The sequence below is a fragment of the Solanum tuberosum genome, unplaced genomic scaffold (assembly GCF_000226075.1).
Source record: "Solanum tuberosum cultivar DM 1-3 516 R44 unplaced genomic scaffold, SolTub_3.0 scf00815, whole genome shotgun sequence".
NCBI lineage: Eukaryota > Viridiplantae > Streptophyta > Magnoliopsida > Solanales > Solanaceae > Solanum > Solanum tuberosum.
In genome coordinates, this window is record NW_006239832.1 from 40553 (window position 1) to 55723 (window position 15171).

Below are 15171 nucleotides of genomic sequence, written 5' to 3' on the forward strand. Positions count from 1 at the left end.
CACTTTTAACCAAACTTTAACTCTTAAAAACTCAACTTTCCAAAAACTCAACTTTTCATCAATTTTCCTTCAAACCAACTTCGAAAGTACATTAATTAGGACTCGGGGCAACTATCGGGAGGGGTAAAACAGTCATTTTATGAAAATTTCCAAAAATGACCTTTAGGGTCATTACAAGTTTTCCAATAAATGGCACCCCTAGAGTATATGGTTGCATCGTTGGTGATCGGCAGATTCAATATTTATCGATTTTGTTTGAATTCCGTATACTTTTGATGTGGATGATAATTTTATGTGAGACTTTTAAAATCCTCTCAACTTTTTCAGAGATTGAAATCTTACTTCTGCTTCTGAGAAAGATAATCTCGTAGCTTTTAGCTTTTACCGTCCTCTTTCTTATGATTCTTCACACGTTCTTTAATTTATCCTATTTCGATTCAAAATCCACCAAGATAATCAAATATTAAATCTGAATTCATAACTCTAACTCTTTAAGACTATGATGAGTTGAACACTATAAAAACCTTAGAGATTGAACTCATAGAGTTTAAATTTTAAATCATGCTCTTGTGGTAAGTAGTATTTAATTCATCTTTAATCATAGATCTTAAATTCAAATTTGAAAATCAAATTACCTTCGATAAGGAACATTTTATCCCAAATAAAATTTTGCAAATCTAATTTAATTGAATGAACATTATTGTATATCGTAAATTCCTCGATTTATCTAGTGTCATGATGGCCCATGCACAACAACTAGCTAGGGTCATTGTCACCACCCAACCTCTTCTCCTTTTTACCTATAAAATATCACTAACTGTCTACCTTTACATGATTGATATTTAGAGAGAACAAATATAATATTAGAAAAAAGATTGTGGTTTGAAATAGTAAGGCATGGTCTTGTATGCCAATGATTGTTGGAAAAACAAAATGGGCTTTAGGTGTAAGTGGATTACATCTAGATAGTGGGATTCATGTGGAGATGAAGGCCCACTTGATTGGTTGTATAACAGCAAATATTAGGCGGTAAATAGGATTCCTTAGCTATAGTTTCACTAATTATCATTTGTAGTTATACTTTGGGTTGCTATGCATTTGTATTCATTATTTTTTGTGTGTGTAGAATTTAGAGAAAAAAATACAACTATAAACTGATTTGTATCAAAATGAATATATGCATATTAGGAGGAGAGAGGCGAGTGAGATCGAGAGAGGGAGGAGAGAGGTGAGCGAGATCGAGAGAGAGAGGAAATAGGCGAGCGATAGTAAGAGAGAGGAGAGAGGATGAATACAAGTTGTATTCATTGTATTTCAAATACAATTGATAGAAATACAAATTTAGTTTTTCAAATACAAATCGTTATAAATACAAATTTCTCGCATATATTTAATGGGATACAATTGATACATAGTACATTTAATAGAGAGGATGAATGCATCTTATATTCATATAAATACAAATACAATTGATACAAAATACAAATATAATTTTTCAAAAATAAATTATATAAAATACAAAACGTCACATATAGTTGATTGAATACAATTGATACATAATACATTTGAATGAATTTCTTCTTATTGACAGGACAGAGTGTGTGTGTTTGCTCTAAAACCAACCTATAATGGTTTATTATAATTTTTTTAAAACTATAGTTGTTTCATAAATATGTTGACATTTTTGCTTTTTCCATAATTTTCCTGATATTATATGATGTTGTTTGCGAGTGGCCCAGCATTAATATTATTTGTTAATCTAGTAAGACATGATTAAACTAGGGTTTTGCTTCTTTTCTTTTTCTCATTGACATGTAAATTACTAGTGTTTTTTCTTGAATACTAAACCACCTGTACACTAGTGTTATCATTTGAAAAAAAATAATCAATTAAGCTTTTTATCATTTGAATCTCGATTCAAACATTGAAATTCTTACGTATTCTTGTGATGAGAATAAAATGAAAGAATTACATTGTTTGAGATTGTGTATCATATCATGCGTCAAGCTACAGATGCATATAAATATGTTGGAATGCGTCTTAGGTAAAACTAAAATGAATAAGCTATTACATTTCTTGGTTATTTATAGAATTAAATAACGAAGAAATGTTATATCTTATTCATTCCAAAAAAAAAATAAAAAAAATCTTATACTTCACAAATATTAGAACTTACCCGTTTGGTATGAGGTATTAATCAAAATAGTTCATGGATTAAATTTTAGTAAAAAAAAAACATTGTTTGGTTACTTTATTTAACCTAATCCATGGATTAGTTATACCTCATACAAGGTCTTATTTTATCCCTAGAAAAGGAAGGAATAACTAATCCAAATGTTTAACAATCCTTGGATAAGATCCCCCTAAATGACTAAACTATCTCCAAATCTTTTTTCCTAAATTTCTTATGTAATTTAATGTTCTTTTTTTATTTATATTAGAATAGTTATAAATGTTCTTTTAAATTCTTCAAATTCGTTCCATGTAATTTGATGATTTCACAAGCTAATATTTTTTTTCTCCATGTTTGATTTGCTAGATTGGGTTGAATTTATTTTTTTTTGATTTTTTTTAATGTAGTTCGTCGATTGACCATGAACTATTTGTTTTCTTTTTTTAAATAAGTTTCGTCTATTTGAACAATTTAAGTAGCCTTAAATCTATGTTAAATTTAAGGTATATTTGACCAACAAAAAAATTAGAAATATACCGTGCTATCAAGGATAGTGGCACATCACACCTCAAAATTAATAATAATTTTTCTTTATATTTTAGTATTTAACTTGACTAGTTAAATGAAGTAGAAAATCTCATAATAACCCAAAGATATAATAGGAAAGAATTTTTTTCTAGAGTCTTAAATCAAATATATAAAATTAGATGGAAAATAATGAATTAAACACTTGATAAAAATCAATCTATGCATTAGTACCAAACGACCCCTTATAAGTGATGAAACAAAAGGTTGTTAAATATACTAAGGAATGAAATTGTTTCACCATTTCCAAGACACGTTCCTTTCAGCTTTTAGAAATTGGATAATTTCTTACACTTTTTCACATTTTGCGCAATTTTCGCAAAGAAATCATACAGTAAATTGACATAATTTATCCAACCTGAGGATAAATTTTAGTAGTTCAATTGAACGATTATCTTAATTTTTATCTTATTAGAGTTTGAGTCACTTTGTTTGGTCAAGCTTTTCAAAGATAACTGTGTTTTTATTTATAAAATATAAAATAATATTTATTTTGGAGAATTAAGGTATCTAATAATTAGGATTGACAATTGGGTGGGTTGAATCAAATTTAGGCGGATCATAATAAGTTAAAACAATAATTGGGTCAAAACTTAACCCAACCCAAATCTGTTTGGGTCAAAACGGATTGGGTAATGAGTTAATAATGGGTCAAGACCCAAACAAACCCATTTTTTACTAAACTTAATTGTTTTATTTGTTCTTTTAAATTATTTTAGTACTTAGTAAATTAGTTTTTTATTTATAATGACTATATATATAACATTGAAAAAAAAAGTTTTGACATGATTTTTCATGAGCCAATTTGAATTACATATCAACCCAATTTTTAATGGGTTGAGCTAATGAATGGCGGGTGGGTCAATAACATGCCAACCTAAATGGGTTGGGTGGATTGAACATGTTGTGTTTGATTTTGCCACCCCTATATTTGGTCAAGATTTTAGGGATAAAAAAGAATCAATATTTTTAAATAGTAACAAAGATCTCTCCGTCAAATTAAATATTTTATGAATAATTTTTTTAAAAAGTAATCAAATATGATGCACCTAATTGAATGTTGAGCTATAATCCAAAAAACATATATAGTTGTATATCTATAATAAGTAACTTGAAATTTTGTAATACTTTTATGAAGTAAAAAGAAAAAAGACTTGACTAAAAGCAATACACATTCATGTTGATTAAAAGGCACAAAGACACTGACTTGTTTACACTTCTTTGTGGACTTTGATCAAATAGCACAAACACATTTTACATTTTACGCGCAAGAGAATAAAACAATTTAATGTCAATCCACTTTTTTCTTATATGATGACACGATCAGTTCAAAAATTTAATATGTAAACTTAATTTGACTTGTTTAAGCTATCATAAAGTATTCATATTTTCTGAAGAAAGCATATGTTTCTTGATAGATATTTTATAAAACAATATATGGATCCTCAATTATCAATTCTTGCATGATTATAGTTGTGCACGAGAGGCTATATATGAATCAATTGGACCAGTCAATCTGAATAACACTCGTAATGATTGATTTTATCTCAATAGCATCTTTGTCTAAAGTTTCGAATGAGGCTTCATATTTGAAATGCACGATCTGACTCGAAGGTCATTTAAAACTTGATCAAAAAACTTGTCGATTACTAATAGTACTAATGTGAAAGGCTCGTTGAAATTGATTCGCTATAAAATTAATATTATACACAACATAATCATCTGAAGTACTAAGTATTATAGGTATTGATTTCGTTAATAATAATGATTATGAAAAAGTTAACTCAATATATATGAAAATATTTGACTGAACACGATTGTTTTTTTTTTTAAAAATTTCGAAACTTGATATGTCTTGTCTCTATCATCATAAAGAAGTTAAAATTCATGATTTTTATAAGAAGGTATAGAAGTGGACCATAGTAGCTCTCAATCTAAAGGAAATTAATTTCCTATTTCATGCTGCAAAGGTTGTTAAATACACATCTCCGTATAGATATATGTGAACATCCTATCCATTTTCTTGGAATTCTTTCTTAAGTAATATTTAAAAATTTCATATCGATAGTTGAAGAGGAACAAAGAAATTACTTATACTATAGTGTTAAATATTCTTAATTGTTTGTGGTCTTGTAGGGAAGAAGTCTATGTGAATTTGACCTAAAGCAGATAAAATTTCACCATGTTAAAGGTATTCTTTGACCATTTTAGCTCAGCTACTTGCATCGAAACCAATGATTTTGGTGATACGAGTATGAAAATGACGGAGAGTGGCGTGAGGCCGGACTTAGTGCCTTTAATTTGCTTGTCTATGCTAGTTTACGATATTTACATGTAGCTTTGAAGACACACACAACAATTGGACTTCGGCCTTCTAGGGAAAACAGTGCAATCTTAGTCTAAAACAGACAATATCACTCCTTAGTAAAAGTATTTTTGGACCATTTTAGCTCAATATTTAGAGAAAACCCTTTCCCACAATGTAAAGCTCTCTTTTGCAAAAACTGAGTCTTATTAAAAAGTATTAAACTACATTCTAAAATTTTGTAGACGTAAGACGACACTTTAATGTTTTGTCGGTCCCGACTCAAAGGCTAAATTTGCAATGACTTGTCAAAATAGGGACCAAAATCTAAATAATAACTTTAAAAAAGGACATTTGCGTAAAAAAACCATATCCTAACATCCCTATAAATAGGCCCCTATAGACCAAAGGACATCATTGTGAGCCTTTCAATCAATATATCTTATTACAATAACAAAAAAAAATCAATTATTTTACCTAGGTATTTTCTTGTAATTATGGCTTTGGTTCTTGCATGGAAAACACAATTCACCCTTCTCTTTGTGATTTTTGGGATGTATGCATCTCAAGTCACTTGTAGAAACCTTCAAGATCCATCCTCCATGTTGGAAAAACACGAGTCATGGATGGCGCGACATGGAAGAGCTTACGAAAATGATATAGAAAAGGCGAAAAGATTGAATATTTTCAAGAAGAACGTCAAATTTATTGAGTCATTCAACAATAATGGTAGTAGGTCATATAAATTAGGCATCAATAAATTTTCTGATCTTACTTCTGAGGAATTCTTGAGGTATTATACTACTAATCATGGACTTAATAATAAGTTTTCTTCTATAAAATCTCAAAAATTATCTCCAACAACAATTTCATCATTCAAGTATGAAAATACGAGTGATGTTCCATCTGAAATGGATTGGAGAAAGAGTGGTGTTGTCACTAGCATCAAAGATCAAGGAAGATGTGGTAAGTCACAATTTCCCTATTCAAGAAAACTTTTGACTATACTTATATACTCTTTACTTTTTTGATTTCATATTCTCTTCTTGCTAAATACTCGTTCTGTCTCAATTAATATGACACATTTTTTAGTCTGTTTCAGAAAAAATGATGTCTCTATATTTTGAACTTACCTAGCTTGTACTTCTTATTTTATTCTTAATAAATGGTTTATCGTCATAGAAATATCTATATTTTGTGTTTGAGATCACAAATTTTAAAAAAATTCTTTTTTTGTTAAACTTTATCTTCAGTAAAAGTACATCATATAAATTAAAACGAAGAAAGTTATATCACTAATGATTTACATTTATTAGTGTGGTTTAATTAGCCTATTATATATAGTAGGTTAATTACCATTTTCACTAGGGTATATTATCAATAATCCATCATCCTTAAAGATAAATAAAGTTATCAATAATCCATCATCCTATACTATAGTCTATATCATGAGTCTCTTGCCACTATGTATGTATATTTATTATTTCACATCGTTATCGTTAGCCTATAAAATTTAAACTCATTTACGTATTGCATTCAATATATAGGATGTTGTTGGGCATTTTCCGCGATCGCGGCCTTAGAAGGAGCAAATAAACTCTCAAAGGGAAAATTAATTTCACTCTCCGAGCAACAACTACTAGATTGTTCAACCGAAAACTACGGTTGTAACGGCGGATTAATAACCACGGCCTACGATTACATCGTAAAAAATAATGGTATCGCCGCTGAATCCGACTACCCTTACGAAGAAAATCAAGATTCATGCAAAATACAAGACTCGATAGTAAAAATGAGTAACTACGAAACGTTACCTCCATCAAGTGAACCAACGTTACTTACCGCGGTGGCGCGACAACCCGTATCGGTGGGTATCGCGGTGAATGAAGAGTTTATGTCATACCAAAGAGGAGTTTATGATGGAAATTGTGGTGATGAAGTAAATCATGCAGTTACAATAATTGGTTATGGTACAAATAATGAAAATGGTGCAAAATATTGGATAATTAAGAATTCATGGGGGTCTAGTTGGGGTGAAAATGGTTATATGAAAATTGCTAGAGATATTGGAAATAATGACGGTCTTTGTAGGATAGCTACTATGGCTTCATATCCTATTGTTTAGAAAATTTGGTTTAAATTAATAGCACATGATCTTTAGTGCTTGTTTGGTTAATGTTGTACCAAGTCAAATTAAAAGTCCTTGTATTACATAATTGTAGTACTATATATGTTGTTTTGAAGAGAAAAGAAGTTGAATATTTGAGGAGTTAATCAGATGGTCGCTCAATTAAAAGTCATTTGATTTTGTTTCGTAACATAAAAGTTATACAATTAATGATATAATTATCTCACAAAGTCACTCATCTTTATTGTGTGACACTAAAGTCAGTCAATTCTGGTCATTTCACCTACGAAGTCATTCAACCAATTCAAGCGAAAGAACCTGTGTGTTGTTTTGATGAGAAAAGAAGTTGTTCTATCCGTGTGAACAATATTTACACACTACAAAATAAACAAGAGTTTAAGTATTATGTATTGTCCGTGTGAACAATCTTTACACACTATTAAATTATTTTTACCTGTTATAGAAAATAACATATTTTATTTTTAAGATCTTATTTTAAGGATAATTACGTAGAAATATCTGATAGCCTACGTAAAAGAGTTATTTGCGCCGACGGTATATAAAACTTAAACTTAATAAGCAAATCTAGTAGACTATAGATGTGAACTTCTCTTGAAATCAAAATGAACGCAAGTCTTCTAAAGCTTGACCCTCCTTCATGTCTGAATTAAAACATAGTTTGATTTTGGTTTTTCAATCATATTATAGTGTAATTGCTTATAAAGATACACTACGTACGTGGAGGATAGATTATACACATGAAATACTTGAAATATCTGATTATAACAAATACTTTGCGACAATTTTAAGAAACTATATATCTATATATTTCATCAAAAAGAATGTATCTCATTTCTCAATATTAATGAATCTTGTTTTACATTGGACAATATCCATCACTACATTTGCATACAAATAATCTAATACTCCGAATTAAACCACATACATAGTTGATTAATTAAGGATGAAAAGATCATATTTGTGAAAAATTTAAGCGATTGGGTAAGAAGCTTGCATGGCGATCCCACAAAGTCCTCCTTTAACATTAACATCTCTTAACATTTTAATGTATCCGTTTTCACCCCAACTAGTTCCCCATGAGTTCTTAACGAGCCAATACTTAGTACCACCTATAGTTACTCCATAACCAACTGCAGTAACACCATGATCTAATTCATTTCCACAATGTCCTGTGAATACACCACTAGAATAAAATTGAAAATCTGATCCACCAGCATCAATTGCAACAGAAATAGGTTGATTTGCAATAGCTTTAACTAAAGCTGATTCACTATTAGATGGAACATCTTCATATCTATAAATTTTCGCGATTTGGTTGAATAATTTTTTCTTGTTACAAGTACTATTGATTCCCTTGTAAGGATAACTATTTTCCGAAGTAATTCCATTATTTTTTATAATGAATTTAAAAGCATAATCCATTAGACCTCCTTCACAACCCTCATTTGAACCTAAATCGCAATCAACCAACTCTTGTTCAGACAATGAAATCAATTTACCCGTTTTTATCTTGTTAAGTCCTTCTATAGCAGCCACTGCGGAAAATGCCCAACAACATCCTGAAAAATCATTCACATAATAGTGTAAAACGCGAAAAAGGTGTTACTATAAAATAACTTAGTCCAATTTAATTTGTATCGCGAATTATTATGAAAATTGATTTGTTTGATAACTTACCACATTGCCCTTGGTCTTTAATCCTAGTGACCGCACCTTTTTTCCTCCAATCTACCATAAATGGAGATGACGCATTTTCATATTGAAAAGACGTTTTTTTTTTGTTTCTTAGACGATATTTTGTATCCGTTACGAATAGACTTAAATTCCTCTTTTCTACGATCAGCAAATTCATTGATACCTAATTTATATGATCGTGATCCATTTTTATTTATCGACTCAATATACTCGAAATTTTGTTTGAATACCTTGAACCTCTCTGCCTTTTCTATTTCATCTTTGTATTCACGTTCATACTTAGCCATCCATTCATCATGTTTTTCAACCATTGATGATTCGTATAAAGTACGAGATGTAGCTTGAATAATCCACAAATTCAACACTAGTAAAGTAGCAAAAATGTAACTACAATTAAACATATAAGCCATAATTTAACACTTCAAATTTTCCAATATTTTTTTTTAATGAATAAACTAATTTATATTTCTTGGGTATTTATAGACCTATTTTTATGGTTCTTTGATTATTTTTTTTAAAGCATATCCACACAATACAACAAAAACAAATCAAGAAAATAGATGTGAATATTTCTTCAAACAGAAAAGAACGCATTACAAAGTGGAAACAAAAAGGCAACACTTTTTTTAATTTAAATTTTTTTTAGGCAATATATATGGAAGTTTGTTTTCTATTTTCTTTTTAATTAATATGTTAGATTTAATTTAATATATATTTCATCTTTATGTCTACTCTTTTTTCCCTTTTTGGTAGAAAGTAGATAATATTATCTTAATTACAAGTCGAAGGCGATACAATGTCGTATGAGAGTGTCACAAAGGGACACTTATATTACCTAGACTAGTCAAATTCAGAGGCGTATCCAAGGAGGGGTCACCGGGTTCACGTGAACCCATGCTCCCCTCCCGAGATCATATATAGTAGTGTTATATTTTTGAAAATATTGAAATATAGATATGTGAACCCACACTCGGGTATCTATAATGCGATGATGACTGGGTGCACCTCTCTACGTGAGGTTAGAAATTTGAATTTTATATTCATCTTGTTTTATTTTTCTTTCTAAAATTAGATAACACCTCTCTAAATGGTTATTGGTAACACTTTTGACATTTTAATTAATTTTGGACCTATAATATTAATTTTAACGGTTTTCAGTAATAAGAACCTAAATGTCCAACCGATCAAATTTATATCTTGGATCAATCCTTTTGTAATTATGCACCCATCATCTCGAAATCTTGGATACGCCTCTGGTCAAATTAATCCATCCGTCCCATAATACTTGTCATGTTTCACTTTTCGAAAGTTAAATTATATTAATTTTGATCAGCTATAATTAAGATGTATTTTTTTTACCACATCGATGTTTCAAATTATGACTTATAGTAATTTTTATATACGAATAGAATTATATCGTATTTAACATGAGTAATTAAAACAATGTTACTCTCTCTTTTCTTTATGATTTGTGCACTTTCTCCATTACACACCTTTTAAAAAATTACAAATAAAACGTGTATTTTTTTTTTATTAATATACTCTTTAACTTTTTTTAATATACTCTATTTATGTATCTTATCCATTATACCAAAATTAACAATGTATGAACTTTTTTTTTTAAACTTACAATATTTATACTTTAAAAAATAATAATTTGGAGGACAAAACTTAAAATTTTAAATTAATCTTATCTTAATTTATAAATTGATTAGTAATTTGAGACATATATTTTTAGTGATGTGAACAAATAATATGACACAAAGAGAGTAGACAATAATTAATAATGCAAGCAAAACTGAAAAAAAAGAAAAGAAGAGAAGGGGGTCCAATTAATATAGGTAGAGCGTTACTTTATTTATTATCTAAGTTCATCAAACGAGCATTATGTTCAATCATAACTATGATCCGGACCGCCCACTTCTTTTGTGGATTTTGCCATAAACAAGATATTAACATTACCCAACAACTCGGCCCCTCCTAACACCTGTCCTCATGCAGGATGTTGCTCTTAAAAATCAAATTCATCACTTTGACTCTGATATCAGTTGAGACCGAGTGATTTTTTCTTTCTTCACCACTGCTCGGCAAACAGTAAACACACAAGTAGTTTCAATTACTATCTATATCCTCTAACTTTGAATGTGCATAAGAAAAACATTTAAAATGTATAAAATTAAACTAATAGACATACACATTTTATATGACAATTTGCATGAGATACACTCAAATAAATTTATATTATATCACATATGACGCATAATATAACATATTGAATGCGTATGTCAAACATCATGTTTATGTATTATGCCTTTTTTGTTCGCGGGCCTTGTCCGGATGGGCCGTTAATTGATTTGGGCCTCATGTAATGCATTCGGGTTTCCCCTAATCCCCCTTCCTAATTTATCATCAACAAAAAAATAAAACCTAGCTCAAAAAAATTGAGCTGAATCTTCTCGGTTCATCCATGGAGAATTCTCGTTCCTGCAAGAATTGTCAAAAGCGTACAATCGGTTCAGATGATACAACAGGTAATCCCGTTTGTTTATCATGTGGAGTTTTACAAGATTACGATAATTATGATGCCCAAATCGGTGGAATCAGTGGTCCAACCGGAACACAAGTCCGCACCGGCACCGCCGGTACCGGAACTGTTTATAACTATAACGAAACAAAAAATTACAACGCCCAGAAAGAAATCGAAGATTTAATGTACCAATTAGGATTTTCGAGCTCGAAATCTAGTGAAGTTAAGGATATGGTAGTGAAAGTTACTAACGGCGAATACGGGCAGGGTAGATGGTTTACTGTATTAATAGGTGCTTGTGCTTGTATTGTTATGAGGATAGATGGGAAGCCGTTGGCTATTGTTACGGTAGCGAATATAGTGTGTTGTGATATTTATGAATTGGGTAGAATGGTTTATCGGGTTGTTGATTTTCTTGATTTGAAGTTGCCTGAATTTGATATCGTTGATTCGTTCGAGCATTATATTAGGAATGCTCCGAGTTTTAGTGAGGTTTCTGAGGATTTGATTGGGAGGATGTTGAAACAGGGTGTTTTTTTGGTGCAGTGTTTGGTGAAGTGGTATGTGACGACGGGGAGGAGACCGTTGCCTGTTGTGGCAGCAGTTTTGGTGTTTGTTGCGCAGTTGAATCAAGTTGATGTGGTGATTGAGGATGTGGCAAATGAGTTGCAAGTGGCGGTTGTTACTTGTAGGTTGAGGTATAAGGAGCTTTTAGAGAGACTTGTAAAGGTTGCTCGAGGTTTGCCTTGGGGTGAGGATGTTACGGTTAAGAATATTATGAAGCATGCGACTTTTGTTATTCAATACATGGAGTTGAAGTCAATGTCGAAGAATAGAAATAAAAATAAGAATTTTGAGGATGTTGGGTTTGATCTGGATTATTTGATCGATGATTGTTTGAGCAACGGAAATGACTATGCTTTAGATGCTGACGACACCGTAAATGACTCGCAGTACTTTCAGATAGATCACTCTACAAGGTTGAGTATTGAAGGTCCAAATAAATTCCAAATTTCCCAAGAGTGTTTGGCAATGATTTATTCGAAGATGAAGAATGAAATGTATGTACAGGAGTCGACAAATAGCAGAGATAATAGCATTAGGAAAAGGAAGAGAAGATATGGCATGCTTTCATACACAGATTGGTGGAAGGGCGAATCAGAAATGAGCAAAAAGCTTTTAGTGAAGCAAATAGTGGAGAAAGATGTGGGCTTAAGTGTTATGCCTCCTTCTTTTGATAGTGGTTGTTTGGCATATGAAAGGAGAAAAGAGAAGATAAAGGCTGCAAAGTATCGAATCCATAAGACAATGTATCCTTCGGATGCTAGTTCAATTGATACGATTGATGTAGGCTCCCTCGAACACGTAAATGCTGGAAAGAGAAGGAGAAAGAAAATGAAATTTGATGTTGATTGGGAGGATTTCATTATTGAAACCCTTCTGCTTCATCAGGTGGAAGAAGTGGAGATAGAAAAGGGGTATTATAAGACCCTGATGGACTTGCATGTTTTCAACTATTGAAGATCTAACCGGTCAGCTCAAAACATTGTCAGTTTATGTAAAACTATTGCAGAGAAAAATTATGTATGTTTCTTTGACCAATCCTGCTAGAGTATAGGGGAACTTTTGTTAATATTTTCAATCTGTAGATTTGCGCGAGTTCCATACTTTTGCTATAATGAGAGAGATACTGGTGGAATTTAAACATATATATTCTGTTTCTTTGGGTCCTATCTTGAACCTTTAACAACTGTCTTTTTATTTCCGTTTCTCCCAGCACATTTTCATTTTTGAGTCATAGTGGAAAGTTCTTTCTTTTAAACTATCTTGATCTTAGACCCCAAGGCTTAGCTTGAGTGACAAAAGGTGGAGGATTTGTGGCTTAGGTTGCAGGTTCAAGCCCCACACCATGCAAAACGAAACCCGGTATTTAAGTGGAAAAGGGTAGAGGGGCGGGCCCATTATCCACCGAGTTTAGAAGGCTGTGATTGGTCCAAAGGGCAGGTCACAAGCGGATTTCTCGGTTATCAAAAAAAAAAAACTATCTTGATCTTAGGACTCAGAAATGTGGAACAGAGAAATTATTTTTCTGGAATGCATGAGGGTTCCTCGTCTTAGATCCAGTTCATTACGGTCTCCTTATTGGCTTCTAGTTATACTGTTATTTTCTTTTTGATAGGTAGTCATTTTTTAAGTTTCTATGCAACACCTTTTCATGCTGAATACTATGGTGATTTGAGGGGCCATAGATGGTAAACAATGACATTTTTTATGTCAAGTTGAAAGGGTTTATTTGTAGAACAATTATTTGTCCATCTTCCGCTGATTAGGATCATTGCTTTTCTGCTACCAAAGGGGAACTCAGAGTGTCAAGATTGCAGGGAATTACAATTTCAGGAAATCAAACACTTTTTTAGGCAGCAGCTCTTCTGATAATTTGACGCAATCTTTAATGGACATTTATTTAAAGAAGTAAGAGATGAGATGTGTATGTTTGATTAACAAAATAAAGCAAATGCTGAACAATTCATTAACAAATGCTGAATGTTTATACATCCAATCCTAGTTCATGTAGACAGAAAACTTCCTACCAGCATTTGCAGCATTGAGTAAATCTCTTTATATTTTCAAAAGAAAAAGAAGTTCTTAATATCTTCAAAGTGACTGAGGTATTTATAGTTGTAGAATCGTTCACTTTGGGTAGGGAAGAGTCCCCTGGAGATCCAAGAAAGTTACTCTAGATAAAAAAAGGCAGTTCAGTGCACAAAGTATCCTGTGTTAGTAGGGTCTGGGGAAGGGCTGTACCCTAAGGGCTCGTTTGGTGTGAGAGATTAGAAATAATAGTGATGGGATAAGGAAATAGTGATGGGATAAAAAAAAAATTATGTTGTTTGGTTGGCAAGTCCGGGATAACTTATCCCGGGATTAATAATTAGTACCGGGATAAGTTATCCCTCCCCATGGGTGGTATAGTAATCCCGGGATAACTTATCCCGAGATAAAATAGGTAAATGACAAATATGTCCCTTTAAATCCTTTTTATACATCATTTTTTACATTTATGTATATTTACATTTTTTTTAATACCATGTATAATAATATTTACTACTCCTTATTTTTATGATAATTATACATATTTTTCTATTAAAAAATTATACTATATAAATATAATTTTTATTTATGAATTTATTTGACTAATTCTTATGTTTATTTTATTTTGATTTCTCATAAATTTTCTTCTCTTTAATAAACTTAAGAGGGAAGTTCTATTTTTAAGCTAAATAAGAAAAAAGTTATATTTTTAAATACACATGGTACTTATCATGGGAATACATAAACAAAAATATTTAAGTTAAATAAAATAAAAGTTTTATTTTAAAAAATGAATAACTAAAGCTCACAAAGAAATATTTAAAAAGTTTAAATAAAGTGAAGGGTAATTTTGTAAACAAACAACTTGTTAAAATTTATCAATATATATTATTTTGAATATAACAAACCAAACACTCAATAAGAAATAATCCCATGACAACTTATCCCATCATAACTAATCCCAACATAACTTATCCCAACATAACTTATCCCATCATAACTCATATTCAAACCAAACAACCCCTAAGTTTATAATTCACTTCAAACCAATTATGTTTCATATCAACACAAAACATTAATCTAAATGACAAAATAAAATAAAAATTATATATAGTCTAAACAAATAAACAGTCATTAGTTTTGCA

At 30.9% G+C, this 15171-nt stretch overlaps 2 protein-coding genes and 1 pseudogene across 2 annotated transcripts; 2 read left to right on the plus strand and 1 right to left on the minus strand.

Moving 5' to 3' along the window:
* Positions 1 to 5499: 5499 nt before the first annotated feature.
* LOC102593894 (zingipain-2-like) lies at positions 5500 to 7324 on the plus strand. Its single transcript, XM_006367718.2, has 2 exons — positions 5500 to 6029; positions 6611 to 7324. Exons 1-2 carry the CDS (start codon positions 5561 to 5563, stop codon positions 7186 to 7188), a joined length of 1047 nt encoding a protein of 348 aa, XP_006367780.1. The 5' UTR covers positions 5500 to 5560; the 3' UTR covers positions 7189 to 7324.
* Positions 7325 to 8181: 857 nt separating this feature from the next.
* On the minus strand, positions 8182 to 9317 carry LOC102594218 (senescence-specific cysteine protease SAG39-like; annotated as a pseudogene).
* A 1982-nt stretch (positions 9318 to 11299) lies between these two features.
* On the plus strand, positions 11300 to 13139 carry LOC102592908 (transcription factor IIIB 60 kDa subunit). Its single transcript, XM_006367716.2, has one exon. The coding sequence runs from the start codon at positions 11375 to 11377 to the stop codon at positions 12953 to 12955; it is 1581 nt and encodes a 526-aa protein (XP_006367778.1). The 5' UTR covers positions 11300 to 11374; the 3' UTR covers positions 12956 to 13139.
* Positions 13140 to 15171: the final 2032 nt, after the last annotated feature.